Source organism: Trifolium pratense, linkage group LG7, assembly GCF_020283565.1.
Source record: "Trifolium pratense cultivar HEN17-A07 linkage group LG7, ARS_RC_1.1, whole genome shotgun sequence".
Lineage (NCBI taxonomy): Eukaryota > Viridiplantae > Streptophyta > Magnoliopsida > Fabales > Fabaceae > Trifolium > Trifolium pratense.
In genome coordinates, this window is record NC_060065.1 from 55,117,904 (window position 1) to 55,133,628 (window position 15,725).

General features: G+C 33.1%; 3 protein-coding genes across 3 annotated transcripts; 2 read left to right on the forward strand and 1 right to left on the reverse strand.

Annotated features, from left to right (window-relative positions):
• Positions 1-389: 389 nt before the first annotated feature.
• On the forward strand, positions 390-3,797 carry LOC123897755 (putative E3 ubiquitin-protein ligase XBAT31). Its single transcript, XM_045948504.1, has 8 exons — positions 390-957; positions 1,049-1,108; positions 1,246-1,317; positions 1,407-1,528; positions 1,619-1,759; positions 1,854-1,961; positions 2,249-2,504; positions 2,767-3,797. The coding sequence occupies exons 1-8, from the start codon at positions 778-780 to the stop codon at positions 3,157-3,159; spliced, it is 1,332 nt and encodes a 443-aa protein (XP_045804460.1). The 5' UTR covers positions 390-777; the 3' UTR covers positions 3,160-3,797.
• Positions 3,798-9,343: 5,546 nt separating this feature from the next.
• On the reverse strand, positions 9,344-10,991 carry LOC123898744 (uncharacterized protein At3g17950-like). The gene is made up of 3 exons (XM_045949758.1): positions 10,872-10,991; positions 10,629-10,766; positions 9,344-9,825 (listed from the first exon to the last, which is right to left on the reverse strand). Exons 1-3 carry the CDS (start codon positions 10,881-10,883, stop codon positions 9,421-9,423), a joined length of 555 nt encoding a protein of 184 aa, XP_045805714.1. The 5' UTR covers positions 10,884-10,991; the 3' UTR covers positions 9,344-9,420.
• Positions 10,992-12,803: 1,812 nt separating this feature from the next.
• Positions 12,804-15,607, forward strand: LOC123897414 (actin-like). Its single transcript, XM_045948040.1, has 5 exons — positions 12,804-13,093; positions 13,295-13,364; positions 13,981-14,374; positions 14,528-15,141; positions 15,243-15,607. Exons 2-5 carry the CDS (start codon positions 13,308-13,310, stop codon positions 15,306-15,308), a joined length of 1,131 nt encoding a protein of 376 aa, XP_045803996.1. The 5' UTR covers positions 12,804-13,093; positions 13,295-13,307; the 3' UTR covers positions 15,309-15,607.
• Positions 15,608-15,725: the final 118 nt, after the last annotated feature.

The window sequence follows — 15,725 nt, forward strand, 5'->3', positions numbered from 1 at the left end:
TTTGCTTATATATTAGACAGGAGAGAGTAAGGATTTGATTACTCCTTATTAATATAACTTTTGTTTATAAAAAAAAAAACTTCTTTTATCGGTATCCACTATAAATTTATGTTACTATAAACATAGCCTAAGTTATGTGATGAAAAACTTCACAAAAGAATTAATGAGGAGTAATATCTTGGTTGAGCAAGGATCTAAATTCGCTATAAATATTACACGCAGTTTCACGTTATATTAAATTTCAACAATTAATATTAAATCGGACAGTTCATATTAAAGATTCAGTTTTACACCGTAATGTAATATCGTCTGCCGATTTAAAATTGGCCAACTCTAATTAGTTTGGGATCCTCAAATTGATCTGAATTATAGGCCGTCAAAACTACATGCAGTCAGAAAAGATCCATCCGTCGTAGCGAAGCCGAAGCTTAACACATAATCTAGGTAGATGCCCAAGTCGTTCTCAGACACAGCAACCACTATTCAGTGACACAGTCAGCTACCATCTCTACCCCTCTTTCCCATACTCTCTCTCTTGTGACATTTCACATATTTTTGCCACTATAACTAACATTAAAATCGTCTCAATCACACAACATACAGTTACAAGTTATTACAAACTTTATTCTAAAAAAATTCATTCATTCATTCATTTATATTCATTCATTTCTAAGTCATTTGATTCACCAATCATAACCACCAAACCAGGTGGTGGCTCATCTAATCCAACATCATATGTGGTGAAGTTCAACCACTTCACACCTCTCCGACAACAACATGGGTCAAAACCTTAGTTGCAGAGGTAACAATGATCATGGTCTCTTCACTGCTGTACAACAAGGTAATCTTCAAATTGTCACAACTCTGTTACAACAAGACCCTTCACTTTTTCATCAAACAACTCTCTATGATCGTTATTCACCTCTTCATATTGCTGCTGTTAATGGCCAGATCGAGGTTTATTCTCTTTTACTTTTCTAAATGTGTAAGCTTTTTTCACTTTCTGATTCTGCTGCGTTTAGTTTAAGCTGATTCTGTTTAACTTCAGATTCTTTCAAGGCTTTTACATGGATCTGTTAATCCAGATATTTTAAATCGAAAAAAACAGGTATTGGGTTATGTTCTTTATTTTGCATTGTGTTTTTTAGCATGTGGGTTTTTGTTTTTATTTGTAAAAATGCAATCTTTGATTAGTTCTTGATTACCCTTTTTTTGGTTTGTTGTGATTTGAATGATTCATTTCAGACTCCTCTTATGTTGGCTGCAATGCATGGAAGGATTGCTTGTGTGGAGAAGCTTCTTGAAGCTGGTGCTAATGTAATTTGGAAAATTTCATTGTTAGTTTTATTGTTTAATCTATAGATGAATTTGGAAAATTGATGTGTGGAAATTATTAAAATTTTCAGGTTTTGATGTTTGATACTGTTAATGGAAGAACTTGTTTACACTATGCTGCTTATTATGGCCATTTTTCTTGCCTTAAAGCTATTCTTTCTTCTGCTCAATCTAGTCATGTGGCTGCTTCTTGGTTTGTTCCTTTTTCTGTTTTAGCATATTTTCTGGATTGATTTTGTTTTTCTTGAGGTTGTTTTTTGAATGTTTTTTTAATTGGTTTTAGGGGATTTGTTCGGTTTGTGAATATTAGAGACGGAAAGGGTGCGACGCCTTTGCACTTAGCAGCTCGTCAAAGACGGGCGGAATGTGTACATGTTCTATTGGACAGTGGAGCTCTTGTTTGTGCTTCAACTGGTAGATATGGGTGAGTATCAATCTGTCAATGTTCTATGGTTAGAGTTGCTTGAATCATATGTATTCTTCTTTTGTTTTGTGGACTAATTTATTGGTATTTGCAGCTATCCTGGTAGCACTCCCCTTCATCTAGCTGCTAGAGGAGGATCTCTTGATTGCATCCGCGAATTGTTGGCATGGGGTGCGGATCGTCTTCAGCGTGATTCATCCGGGTATGGTTGGTTTTGAGACTTGTTAACATATCTCAACATATTTCATCTTCATTTATCTGGCATATTGGGATGCTGCGAAAATCTTTGATTGATATGAAAATTCCATCATTAGTTTTAATAGACCCTCTTCTTGTACTCTCATATATATGACATTTTCGTATTGTAACTTTCCAAATTTAGGGAGAAACTTACTTTATTTAACGATTTGGCTGTTTATAAGTTGAACGGATTGATGTTCATTATCCCTGGATTTGTCTTTATGCTGTATGTTTGATGTGTTTATGCAGGCGGATACCATATACGGTTGCTATGAAACACAGACATGGATCATGTGCGTCATTACTAAATCCTACATCTGCTGAGCCTCTTGTTTGGCCATCTCCACTGAAGTTCATCAGTGAACTTAATCCGGATGCCAAAGCCTTGTTAGAACAAGCTTTGATGGACGCAAACAAGGAAAGGGAGCGAAATACATTGAAGGGGAAGGTTTACTCTCTTCCATCTCCATCACAGTCTGATTGTGTAGATGACAACATCTCCGAGGTAACTTGACACTCTCTGCTCGCCCGCATGCACACACACCAAATTCGTTTGTTTTGCAATTGAGTTAATTCGAATGCTGATATTTGGCTTTTCAGACCACAGAAGATTTTCATAGTCGTTAGTTGGAAGTCAATGTAGTCGAATAATTTTAAAATGCTGCATGATTCTAATAAGTTTTTGTTGATTATTTGGCCAATTTTAAATTTATAATAGTGAGCCGAAAAAAAGTAGCATACTCATTTTGGAATATGATATTATGCAGATTAGTGAGTCAGAATTATGCTGCATCTGCTTTGAGCAAGTATGCACAATTGAAGTTCAGAATTGTGGTCACCAAATGTGTGCACAATGCACATTAGCCCTTTGTTGCTACAACAAACCGAACCCGACAACTGCTTCTATTACTCCACCAGTCTGTCCATTTTGTCGAAGCAACATATCTAGACTTATGGTTATCATGAAAATAGAAAATCACGACGAATCTGATCAAGACAATGTTGACATCAATTCTTCAAAGGTAAACAAGTCGAGGAAACTCCGAAACTTAAACGACGGTGGTAGTAGCAGCTTCAAAGGATTATCTAGTGTTTCATTCGGAAAGTTGGGTGGCCGAAGTTCCGGAAGAGTTGCTGATGAGTGGATTGATAAACAGTAATCGATGTGATAGTTTCTACTGCTTGTAGGATAATCAAAATTAAAACCAAAGTATCAAATTAATGATACCAAATTGGTTTAGGCACGGTAACTAAGTGAGTGCTTAACCAACAAGGTAAAATGAAAGTGAAAAAGTGAAGGAATAAAATGTAAAAGAATTTTGGGCAATAAGCAAAGTGAATTAAGGTGAAGAAGTTCAAGGTAGGTACCAAATATTGTTGGAGAAAAAGAGGAAGCAATGTCATGTTGATGTAGTAAGTGTTATTATTAATCAATTAGTAATATTTATAGTAATAATAATACCAACTCCGATCTTAAATATAAGAAAATTTTAGATCAATAAAAATTGATGTATCTGGTTTAAATTTTGAATCAGATATATCAGTTTTTGTTACTCAATTTTTTTCTTATATTTAGAATCAGAGAGAATATTATTATGCAAAAAAGTAAAAGTGAGTATATGATTTGTCTTGAAAAGTGTAAGTTTATGTTATGGGAAAATGTATTTGCTTATTTCATTGCATTTTTTGTTTATATTTGTTTGTACTATACCAAATGAGCAATAAAATACAAAGGAGAAAGACAAGGTATGCTGCTCCTTTGTCATGTGATCATGTCTCCATTAGTTTGTGTGTTGAATTATTTATTTGTACACTTGGGAGAATAATTGGATATTTACATTTCTAACTTATAATTATTATTATTTTTGACAATTATAATTATAACATATATATTATATAACATGACTATGACATGATCAAATCATGTGTCACATATGTGGCATGGTGGGATCATTAAAGGGAAGTCTTTAACCCTTTAATTACGTAATTTAGATATTTGGAATTGTTACATAATTGATCAACTTGTGTGTTTTGGAATAATGATTTTTGGATGCCAATTGGCCACTAGTCTAATACATACCGTGTAAAAATGTACCATAAAGAAGATATTTTGTATTTTTTAAAATTTATATTGAGAAGTTGTTGATAAAAAATAATTATTTGTATAAAATTAATTAAATGAATGGCAAAGAGATTTTGTTGAAAAGCTCTTTTGCACCAAAGAATGGAAACAAGAAAAAGACACATCGTAGAAAAAGAAGGAAACAAAGTTATGTCACTTTCATACATGGCCCAAAATAGTATAGGTGTCATTTCTCCATAAGCTGTGATTAAGATGTAATAATCGCGTTTGACCTCTTCTTTGATGGCTTTGTTCCAACTCTCAACAGTGTGTGACCGTGAGTTTTTTTTCTTTCTTCAAGATATTAGCATTTTTTATTTAATAATAAAATATTAGAGTTGATCTTTACAAGATATTAAGAATAATCACTATTGCCGACATGTTGCAGCATTTTTTTTCGATAAGTACAAAAATATCTTAAAGAATAATTCCGCAGTTTTAGAACAATAAAAAAGTTAATTTTTTTTGGGCACATATAAAAAAATTATTTTAAAATTAACGTATTTTACTTTTAAATGTAGATTTTAATTTATAGATCTTGCTGCTAATATGTATTTTAAAGGCACATGTTAAATAATTTAATAATAAAATTAATACATTAAGAAATACAACATTTAACTTTTGAAAAGTTAAATGCATATTTTTTGCTTATAGCAATATGATGTCTTATATATCTTTAGATGTAATATTTAAGATGATTAGTTTTGTCATTCAAAAAGAGTTAACGGCATGATTTATTGTCCATTTATTTTTCATTCAAGTATAATTATCTTATATATATATGTATATAATTAAAATAAAAAATAAAAAATTATATTAAATTATTTATTATGTTCCCTTAGGACTAAGGGCATATGTTACCATCCGCCATAATTTATTTATTTTTCAGATGTGTTTTATGTGCACTATTATCAAAATATTTTATTTTGCATTTATCTTTTTTGAAACATGTTTTATTTTATATTTATGATAGGGAAAAGTACATCGATAATTAATAAAATTATTTTGTATCATATTTTGACGGACAAGATCAAGCTTTTCTCTTTTAGGTGGTTGAAGTCGACGAGTATTACGTTAGCTTCTAACTATCATAGCTGGTGGTCTAGTCCTATGCTTTGTTTGGGCTTTGTATGATTTGTTTATGATTTTGTTCCTCTGATTCTTTGTAAACTTTTGTAGTCTATCTCGGTACGTCTTGTGCTGGGGAGGCTGTTGTGGTAATATATATCTCATTTTAGCTTGTTAAAAAAAATTGTACTTTTTTTTTAGAAAAAATTATTTTGTAAATTTTTTATGACTTATGAGAATGTCATCAATTTTCTTAATGTGTGACAAAAATCTTGAAAGACAATTAATTTAAATTTAAAGAGGAGATTAATTCAATTGATAGAAACATCATATTATATATATAAGAGTTGAAGTTCGAAACTTTTATTTAATAAAAAATAGAAATATACACATTTTTAATCATACAGTCTAGCTACATCAAATTGGAAATAGTTTTTCTTTTAAAAATTAATTGGAAGAAATATTTCAGAATCTCGTAATCTTCATATCTGGATCCAATCAAAGTTGTTGCAGATTCACGTGTGTTGTAAATTACCTTGAAAACGAGGAAGACACAAAAAAGTTACTGGTTTGGCGCCTCGGGCGGAAGTAATGGCGCCTCAGGCGGAAATTTCTGCATAACAGGTATGACTTTCTGTTTTGGCGCCCCAGGCGGAAATTTCTGCGCCCCAGGCGGAAAAACACGCAGTTATATATATGTGTCATGTTTTCTGTTATTTGCAAGGTGTTTTTAGGGTTTCTAAAGCCAACAAAAGACTAGGGTTTGAAAGAGAACTTTTCTTGGGGAAACACTAGGGTTGGGATTGATTCATCACCTTGGAAAACACTTTCACATTGAATCTCTTGGTCACGGGGAGAGATTCAGGAAAAGAGTAGAATTTAGGAAAACTCTAAATTCTTGCAACTCTTGTATTGAATCTTTGTAATCAAGCTTTACTTTCTGTTTTGGCGCCCCGGGCGGAAAAACAGACAGTAATATATATGTGTCACATTTTCTGTTATTTGCAAGGTGTTTTTAGGGTTTATAAAGCCAACAAAAGACTAGGGTTTGAAAGAGAACTTCTCTTGGGGAAACATTAGGGTTGGGATTGATCCATCACATTGGGAAACACTTTCACATTGAATCTCTTGGTAATGGGGAGAAATTCGGGAAAAGGGTAGAATTTAGGAAAACTCTAAATTCTTGCAACTTTTGTATTGAATCTTTGTAATCAAGCTTTCCATTGATAGTGGAACGGATAGTGGCTCTCTCCCCCAGAGTAGGTTGTTATAACTGAACTAGGTAAACAATTTATTCGTGTCTTTTATTGCTTTTGGTAGTTCTAGCTTTTGTTGATTTATTGCTTATTCTCACTCATTTTGATTTAGTTGCTTCAATTCATTTGTCCCACACATCAAAGGTTTTATTGGTGTGGTTTTCGGTCCGAATTCACAACAACATGAATACGATAAGAAGTTATAAACGTGTCACGTACGGTAAGCAAATACTATATACCTTCCATATGGACTTGTATTCTTGGTTGTTGAAAACTGTGCAGTCAGTAAATTTTAGATCGTTTGATGTTGATCGAACGGTTTAGATTTCATCTAAGAATTTTGTTTTAAACAAAAATAAAAAATGATCTTAAAATCTAAATTGTCTTATTTTAATAAGACAGCTCAGAACTACCGACTGCATTCAGTCCAACCGCATGTAATCCAATTCACTTTTTTTATTGATAAAAAAAATACTATCACAATTTTTTTTCAGAAATTAAAATGATACTTGCTAACATGTTACAGTTTAGGTTTTATGACTCGTGACAACAGTTCGAAAGGTTGACCTATTCGAAAATACTCAAATCTATGCTTATTGTCAACTCCCTAGAACATTTCCTCATTTATTACGCTCTTCTTGTCTCTGGGTGCCTAGGTAACCTTTCCTCGTTTGAACCTCGCTCTTAACTTGAAGCCTATGCCAACCTAAGGTGCTGTTAGATGAAAGGATCTTATCAGCGTCCAAAAATGATAAATCATAGCATAGCTTAAACCAAACTACCGAATAGGAAAATTGAGCTATGAGTGCTATCATATAGTTTTATATATCATTAAAATTCACGAGTTGGAGATAAGCGGACTCAAACCGCTGCCATCCGTCATAGGGTAGGTAAATTACCGCCTCTCAAGCCCCAACGACTTTTATCTAATGTGATTAGTGGCAAGAGATTATTTGCTAAACATTAACTAATCAGTTGATTTATGATAAATGCAAAAATCAAATTGAGTTAATATACATGGACGACGATATGGACCACATATGCATGGTGTGGCTGCGCAGCCATTTTCAAAGTTAGTTTTATTTTCTTATTTTATATATGCTTGCTAGTACACCAGTCAGTTAGTGTGAGATATCATAAATCTATAAATACATCATGTACATACAAGTTTCATTAATGAAAAGATGTGTTTTCCATTCATTTTGTTACAGATATATTGTTGCATATTTTGTATTACTTGTGTTGGAAGTAATTGTCTTTATCAGTTTAAGTAGAATTTTTCTTCCAGTTTATTCAACTTTAGCACCCTCCCTCTCACACTGTTTTCTCCAACATCTTATCCCTATTTTTAAAGTGAGTGACTACACTGCGATTTTTAAGTATGCTTGGATCCGCAGTGATTTTGAAAGAATTACGGTGAACTATGTCGTGATTTTGATAAAAGCTACACTTCAAAGCTTCAAAAAATTAAGGCACCTTGATTTTGTCAATCCGATCTCCTATTCTCCTACACAAAAATGCACTTAAAGGATGAACATGGCTTCAAAATAAATACCATGCACATTGTTGTAAATTCGATCGTGGGGTAAAATTCGGCAACAATAACCAAGTAATACAATAATAATTAGAACAAGAACACAAAGATATTTTTACCCAACAATAACCTACATCTATGGAAGAGAGCAACCTTCCGTTCACCAAATAAATAAGTTTTGTTACATACAGTTCAATCTTAATTCTACATATCCTTTTTTCGAATCCCTACATGTGGCCAAGGGACTCAATGGTTTAGTGTTTGCAAAGTGGATTCAACAACCCTTTGCTCAATTCTATAATTATATCAAGAGCAAACCCTCATTGTTCTATCTCTCAAATCCTAGCTTTTGTGTTGACGGCAAATCCTACTTGAATCTTCTCTCTCTTATATTTCGTATTTCACATAGTTCTCTCAAGATATAAATATAAGGCTTAAAAGTTGAAACAAACAAATCTGTTTAAAAATAAGATAAAATCTCACTCTATTTTGAATACAAACAAAATCTCTAATATATTTTGGTTGAAACATATCTAATTTAAAAACAAACGACACACAAAATACACTCAAAACTAACTGATTTTAAGGTAAAGGAAAGTAGAAGCAATTCTACAAATTCATCGAACTCTAAAATCAAATGTTACAAAGTATGCATTGCATGGTTACTAAAATAGGAAAACAGAACACAGTGGATCCCTTGATTGCTCAGATAGTAATCAGTCAATCATAAAAAGAAAATAAAATACTACATGCTATGACACCTTTGCAACTTCTTCAAAGACATTATTTTGTTCTTCACACTATGTACTTCTTCTTCTACCTCATCGCCAGGGAAGGACCATGCGATCGTTTTGCTCTTTCCCGCAGCTGCACCACCCAATTCAACCGCCTGTGGCTTATCGTTCTCATTGACCTTTTGAACGATAATTCTTTCTTGAAAAACCAATGTTGAAAATTGAAGTGAAAGGTCTTGTTGTTCTTCATTGCATGATGACTTTCTGAAAGATCTTGTCATTGTTGAAACTTAATTCACAATAATTGAGAGGAAGAAAGATGAACAGAGAGAGTTGAAAACACTTGAGGAAAGAATATTGTGATTGATTAAATTGTTGAGAATTCTTTTGGAGATCTTATATTTATACTTAGAAAAATATTGTTAGGATATAATTAAGATATATATTAGAAATTTTAGGATTTGTTTGTTACTCAAATATATGATCTAACATTCTGTTTTTTTTTAATGCAAAATATTCAAAATATATGTAACTTGTTCAGCAAGATAACTATTCCTAAGGTTAAATTTTGACAAAAATAATTTAAAATTTCAATTGAAATTAAAAAATTAAATATAAAAAATGACAACATGATTAACTATTATATATTAATTAGATGCCATATCTAATATAATTCTAGAGTAGGAAATTCTAGATACCATATCTAATCATACACTCTGCCTTATAGACAGAGGAGGAGCAATTGTGCCATTCACAAATAATGAATTTGATACTGCATTATTGGTTTCAATCAACTCATCATCAGGGCAAAAAACATGATTGCTTTGGTGGTTTCTTCTATTTATTCCATTAGTAGTTCTTCTTTCAATGGCAAGAAATTGACCAAGAGATGGAGGATTGTTTTTCTGGTTATCAAGTTCATGATCTTTGTTCCTTGAACATAGACAGAATAAGCATGAACTGAAATTGAAGTACTTGTTCTGATCTTTCTTGGTTTTGAAGATTTCTGATTTGGCTTCTCTTATTGACTTTCTAGATAGCTCTACACTGCCATTGACTCCCATTAGGCTCCCAAGTGTAGTACTCTTGTCAAGGAAAAATGACCCTGTGGACTGAATTAAAGACAAAAATTAGCAACTGTTAAGAAATTAGGCAACATAATCAAAATACCAGAATTTAAGATAGAAAACCTCCATAGTCCATAGTAAAAGTCACTTCTAATGTTAAATGACAATTAGAATTTTTTACAATAAATAAACATCTCTCAAGCACTTCACAACACTTTAAATAGTTAACATTGCAGCTGAATGCAGATTGTAATGTGTACTAGACTACTAGGGATATGTTTGTAAGAAATAGAAGTTAGTCACCAAGGTGAACTAAGGCTCTGATACCACTTGTTGGGGGAGTCAGGAGGAAGCACTAAGAGCAACAACATGCTAATGATCAAGGATCATCGGTACACCACATCTCTATCTAAATCCTTATATGTTGAGTATACTTATAACCCCTCTTATATATCTATATCTAACACTAAGTTCATTCATATATTTGATGTGAAACTAATCGGTCACACTTGAATCCAACAATATCTTCCTCAAGTGTGAGTCTCCCTACATATTATTTCCTTCCTCCTGATTTTTTAGTTGCATGCAAATAGTGTCGATGAACTTTTATATCTAATAATACCTTTCACATGTAAAAATTTAAACTTAACATGTCTTTAGGCAAGTTTGAATTAGTAGTACATAATGGAATGAAGTGAAACGAAATAAAATAGATTGGAATAGAATAGAATGAAATAGAATATAACAAAATTTAATTTAAAGAGCAAATACATGGAGTAGTATAATCCAACATAGTAACCAAAAACTATTACCCATAAATTTTGTTAATTAATCTTAGTTTTACTAACCTCTGTGTCTAAATCAGATGAAGAATTTGTAGAAGAAGTAGGAGAACCAGTAAGCAAGGTGTTGAATGACATTGATCCAAAGTTGTCCCCAATCCTCCTCCCATTCAATGGCTGTAAACCCAGTGGCCACCCCTCATTCTAACATCAAATAATCAATTATATGAAAAAGGTCATTAATGCAAATGAAAATTCAAGAGGAAAAATCCAAAAACTAACATAGAGTAGTCACAAAGAAAAAAGTACCTGTTGAGCCATACTTTGTTCTTAAATCTTAATACTACTATTTCACTATAATTGGCAAGAGGTGTGTAATTAGAGAAACAGAAGAAGAAATAATGAGGTCAAAAAAGAGTGACATAACAAGTGAGAATGGTTATAATTTGTGACAGGCAATAACCATTATCTCTGTTTTTATATTTACCTCTGTTGACTATAATGAAAAACATAATCATTTTGTCGAGGTACTAATTGGTCAGAGTCTGTTTTGCATGAGCAGTGTTTATAAACTTATTGTATTTTGATACAGTGTTTATAATACTTTGTCATTAATAATGCAAGCATTCAATTTTTGCTTATATTTAAGTTTTTTTTTTCACGACCATTATTTGGCTCACTGGACTGCCTAATCTAATTTGAGGGTTAGTTCTGTCATCAAGTGGTTCGAGAGTCAGTTCTAGACCGCTAAGATTTGAGAACATATGAAATATTACGGTATTAAAAAATATCAAAGGTGTTTTAGCACTTATGAATAATGAACGATGAGAGTAAGGATCCTATGAAAAGTAGTATTTTGAGGATGCAATTCGTTTCAGTAGTGTTAGAAGACAATCACAAGCATCTAAAATATTGTCCAAAGTCACTTTCTAAAAAGCATCACTTATGCTCAAAGCGCGGCAGGTGTTTTAATAAAACAATGCTCACTCTTTGCATAATTTTGGATTACATGCATAACATATCTTAAATCATTCATTAACACTTGGGAGATATTCTTTTGGTAATATATTGCTTATACGACTAACCTTACTAGTTGTTTACCATAGCTGTTTCTTTTGTCAATAGACAAAGCATAAGAGGTGGGACATATTGCAATGTCCCTAGGGTGGTAGTTGTTCTAGTCCAGCAAGACTTTGGGCCAGGGGATTTTGTTTTCGCTTCAATCGAGTTTAATGGAAGGTGGAATTTGTCTTCAGATTAGTATGTTCGGACTTGAAATTTGGATGATAGGTTTTACTATTGGGTTGTTGGTTTAGGATTGTTGGAGGTTGTATATATTTGTGAAGGAGGGGGTGCCCGACGATCAAGTCTGTAAACATCGAAAGTGAGAGGTTTAGATTAGATAAGATATATCTGGCCTAGCCCATAAGACTTGTTTATATAAGAGGAATAGGTAACCTAGAACTTCTCCTAGACACATGCTCTAAAGACAGGTGTTGATGCCTAGGCGGAAAATCTGGCGGGTCCCATAAATGATATTCTATATATATATTTTTAGGGTATGTCCATTGTATTGTCAGTTCAGCTAAGTCTAATTTGAATGATCTGATCTAGCTCACAGATGGGTCTTGACCCAGACCGAAACAAAAACAAATCAAATCCTTAGATGATCACAACTTATGATTCATAATGGTATCTTAATAATGAGTCAGGATCCGTTGACACAAACTAGTTTGACACCAAATGTTACACCTCTCAATAACGTTTTAACCGATATAAATTTTATAAAATCCACCGTTGGATTGAAAGTTTACATCATATAGATCATTTGTGTAAAATTTCAGACAAATCCAAAATCATTTGATATGCTATTGAGACACATAAAGATTAACGGCATTTAAAAAAATACAAAAACCGTTAATTTTGATGTATCTCAATAACATATCAAATGATTTTGGATTTATTTGAAATTTTACACAAATGATCTATATGATGTAAACTTTCAATCCAACGGTGGATTTTATAAAATTTATATCGGTTAAAACATTATTGAGAGGTGTAACATTTGGTGTCAAACTAGTTGGTGTCAACGGATCCTGACTCCTTAATAATATCTCATTTTAAATATAAATCATCTAAATTTAGATATATTATTCTAAATAATTTAGTTTTTTTATTTTGCAAGGGGTGTATACATAACATAGCCCAAAATGAAAGAAAGAAAAAAAGGGTCCAAATGTAGAGAGCAAAAAGAAGTAGTGAGTTCTAAGAATGGGCCAAACAAAACAAACTATAAAAAGCAACGGAACAGAGCCACACAGATCAACAGGACACGCGTGATGAACAACGTGAATGTCGTTCATAGAATCGGACGTTGTTGAAACATTGTTCACAACGTTGTTGATCACTTTCATTTTATCAACTGAAAACCCGTCAAAATTTGAGGTTTCATTTGGCCTACATTATTAAGAAACAAATATTGCTTTCAAACGTTTGCAACTGAGATCATAGAATCAATTATCTCTTTTCAGGTTTTTAACATTAATTATTCTTCTTGTTTGTTCTGTTAATCCATTTTGTTTTGTTTTGATTAGTTTTAATGATAATGTAATATTATGTATAACATGTTATTATGGTGATGTAAATAGAGATTAGTGTAAGAGAAATAATTAGTGAGGTGTAGAAATAGTTGTTAAAAGAAATGATGAGAAAAAATTCTTTGAATTGTGCAGCTTTTGGAAGACAATGGCAGAGGAGGATATTCAACCACTCGTTTGTGATAATGGGACAGGAATGGTTAAGGTAAAATTTTCAGCTTATGAAAATGTAAATAAATAAGTTTTATGTTAATTTATATGTTTTCATAAACTACCTTGACAAACTTATAATCATAGATAAAGTTTATTTATTTGCATGAGTTGTTTTGCATAAACTCAAAAATAAGTCAATCCCAACAGACTGAGTATCTTTTTCAATTTCTCTTATGTGTTGTTAAATAGTGGTTATAGCAGCTTAGCAAAATTTGAACAAATTGTTATGAGTTTAATTGATATGCACCGACAGCGTAAAATAGTTTTACACGATCGTCCAATAAACAACCATCATTTTACCATGTCATATCAAGAAAGTGGGGTGATGTGGCGGAAAACATGGTTGATATTGACCGATAGTGTAAAACTATTTTACACCATCAGTGCATATTAATTAAATCCAATTGTTATTGTTCTGCGATATGCTATTTATCACAAAATGTTGTTAAATAGCGGCTATAGTGCTATAGCACTATTGCTAAACATAATTTGAATGAACCGCTATTTTTTGCAATCTATGATTGATAACATTGATTCTATTTGTATGGTAACTTCCACTTTTTACTAATTTTCTGTGAAACTATTGCATTGTGGTTTGCAATGTTTAGGCTGGATTTGCTGGAGATGATGCTCCAAGGGCTGTGTTTCCTAGCATTGTTGGTCGACCACGCCACACCGGTGTGATGGTTGGCATGGGACAAAAAGATGCATATGTTGGGGATGAAGCTCAGTCCAAGCGTGGTATATTGACTCTAAAATATCCAATTGAGCATGGTATTGTGAATAACTGGGATGACATGGAGAAGATTTGGCATCATACCTTCTACAATGAACTCCGTGTAGCCCCTGAGGAGCACCCGGTTTTGCTCACCGAAGCACCTCTCAACCCGAAGGCTAATCGTGAGAAAATGACACAAATTATGTTTGAGACATTCAACACGCCTGCTATGTATGTTGCCATCCAGGCCGTTCTATCGCTCTATGCCAGTGGCCGTACAACTGGTTAGTCATTTTCCGGTTTAAGAAAACTAATGTGTCACATCTAGTTTACATTCTAAAAAATGGATTTCAAGCCTCGAATTTTAAAAAGTTGGTTTTATCTCTGCCTATTTTATGCTTAAATTCTGATTGAAAACTTTGTATTAATTTGTGCAGGTATTGTTCTGGACTCTGGAGATGGTGTCAGCCACACTGTGCCTATTTATGAAGGGTATGCCCTTCCACATGCTATCCTTCGTCTTGATTTAGCAGGACGCGACCTCACTGAAGCCTTTATGAAAATCCTTACCGAGCGTGGTTATTCCTTCACTACCACAGCCGAGCGTGAAATTGTAAGAGATATGAAGGAAAAACTGGCTTATATTGCACTTGATTATGAGCAAGAGCTTGAAACTTCAAAAACAAGCTCTGCCGTTGAGAAGAGCTACGAGCTTCCTGATGGACAGGTCATCACCATTGGTGCTGAGCGTTTCCGTTGTCCTGAGGTTCTTTTCCAGCCATCCATGATTGGAATGGAAGCTGTTGGCATTCATGAGACAACATACAACTCGATCATGAAGTGCGATGTTGATATCAGAAAGGACTTGTATGGAAACATAGTACTCAGTGGTGGTTCAACCATGTTCCCTGGTATTGCTGACAGAATGAGCAAGGAAATTACGGCGTTGGCCCCAAGCAGCATGAAGATCAAGGTGGTCGCTCCACCCGAGAGAAAATACAGTGTCTGGATCGGTGGCTCTATCTTAGCTTCTCTTAGCACTTTTCAACAGGTAAATTAAACCATCTGTGCAGCACGCCGTACAACATTTTTTTTAACATGTTTGATTTATTTGGAATACTAATGATGAGACACTTATTTTTGGGAATGTAGATGTGGATTGCGAAGGCCGAATACGATGAATCTGGTCCTTCAATTGTACACAGGAAATGCTTTTAAAATGGTGCAGAGAATGTTTTGGTGTAGGTACGGTGTTCTTTTTTGGCAATGCAATAGCACCTTGCAACCATTGATAATTTTTGAAGTATTTATGTAATGTTAGAACGGTGAAGGTTGAGTTACAATGCAGTTAATTCTTTCATTTGTTTTGTTTTACCAATTGGTAATTGTTCAACAGGTGATCTTTTGATCTTTTAACTATAAATCAAAGACATTTCAATTTATTTCTAATTGCTTCTCCATCAACATATTATTCTAATTAAACTGATCATGTTGGATCCTATAATTTTATACAAAAAGAAGAATAATTAAGCATGTATATAGTTAAATCAAACCCTCCATTTTTTGTCCAATGTCCATGTATTATATGAAATTCATCTTCTTGTCAAACAGGTTGGTTAGTTGAGATTTATAAAT

Bases quoted from the DNA above. Each gene is read 5' to 3' on its own strand.
- LOC123897755 (XM_045948504.1), top strand. From the start codon at position 778: ATGGGTCAAAACCTTAGTTGCAGAGGTAACAATGATCATGGTCTCTTC. The intron at 1,109-1,245 runs GTATTGGGTTAT...GATTCATTTCAG, and splicing joins TTTTAAATCGAAAAAAACAG to ACTCCTCTTATGTTGGCTGC. The intron at 1,760-1,853 runs GTGAGTATCAAT...TGGTATTTGCAG, and splicing joins GCTTCAACTGGTAGATATGG to CTATCCTGGTAGCACTCCCC.
- LOC123898744 (XM_045949758.1), bottom strand. The intron at 9,826-10,628 runs GTTAGTAAAACT...TCTTTAATTCAG, and splicing joins CATCTGATTTAGACACAGAG to TCCACAGGGTCATTTTTCCT.
- LOC123897414 (XM_045948040.1), top strand. From the start codon at position 13,308: ATGGCAGAGGAGGATATTCAACCACTCGTTTGTGATAATGGGACAGGA. The intron at 14,375-14,527 runs GTTAGTCATTTT...TAATTTGTGCAG, and splicing joins TGCCAGTGGCCGTACAACTG to GTATTGTTCTGGACTCTGGA. The intron at 15,142-15,242 runs GTAAATTAAACC...TTGGGAATGTAG, and splicing joins CTCTTAGCACTTTTCAACAG to ATGTGGATTGCGAAGGCCGA.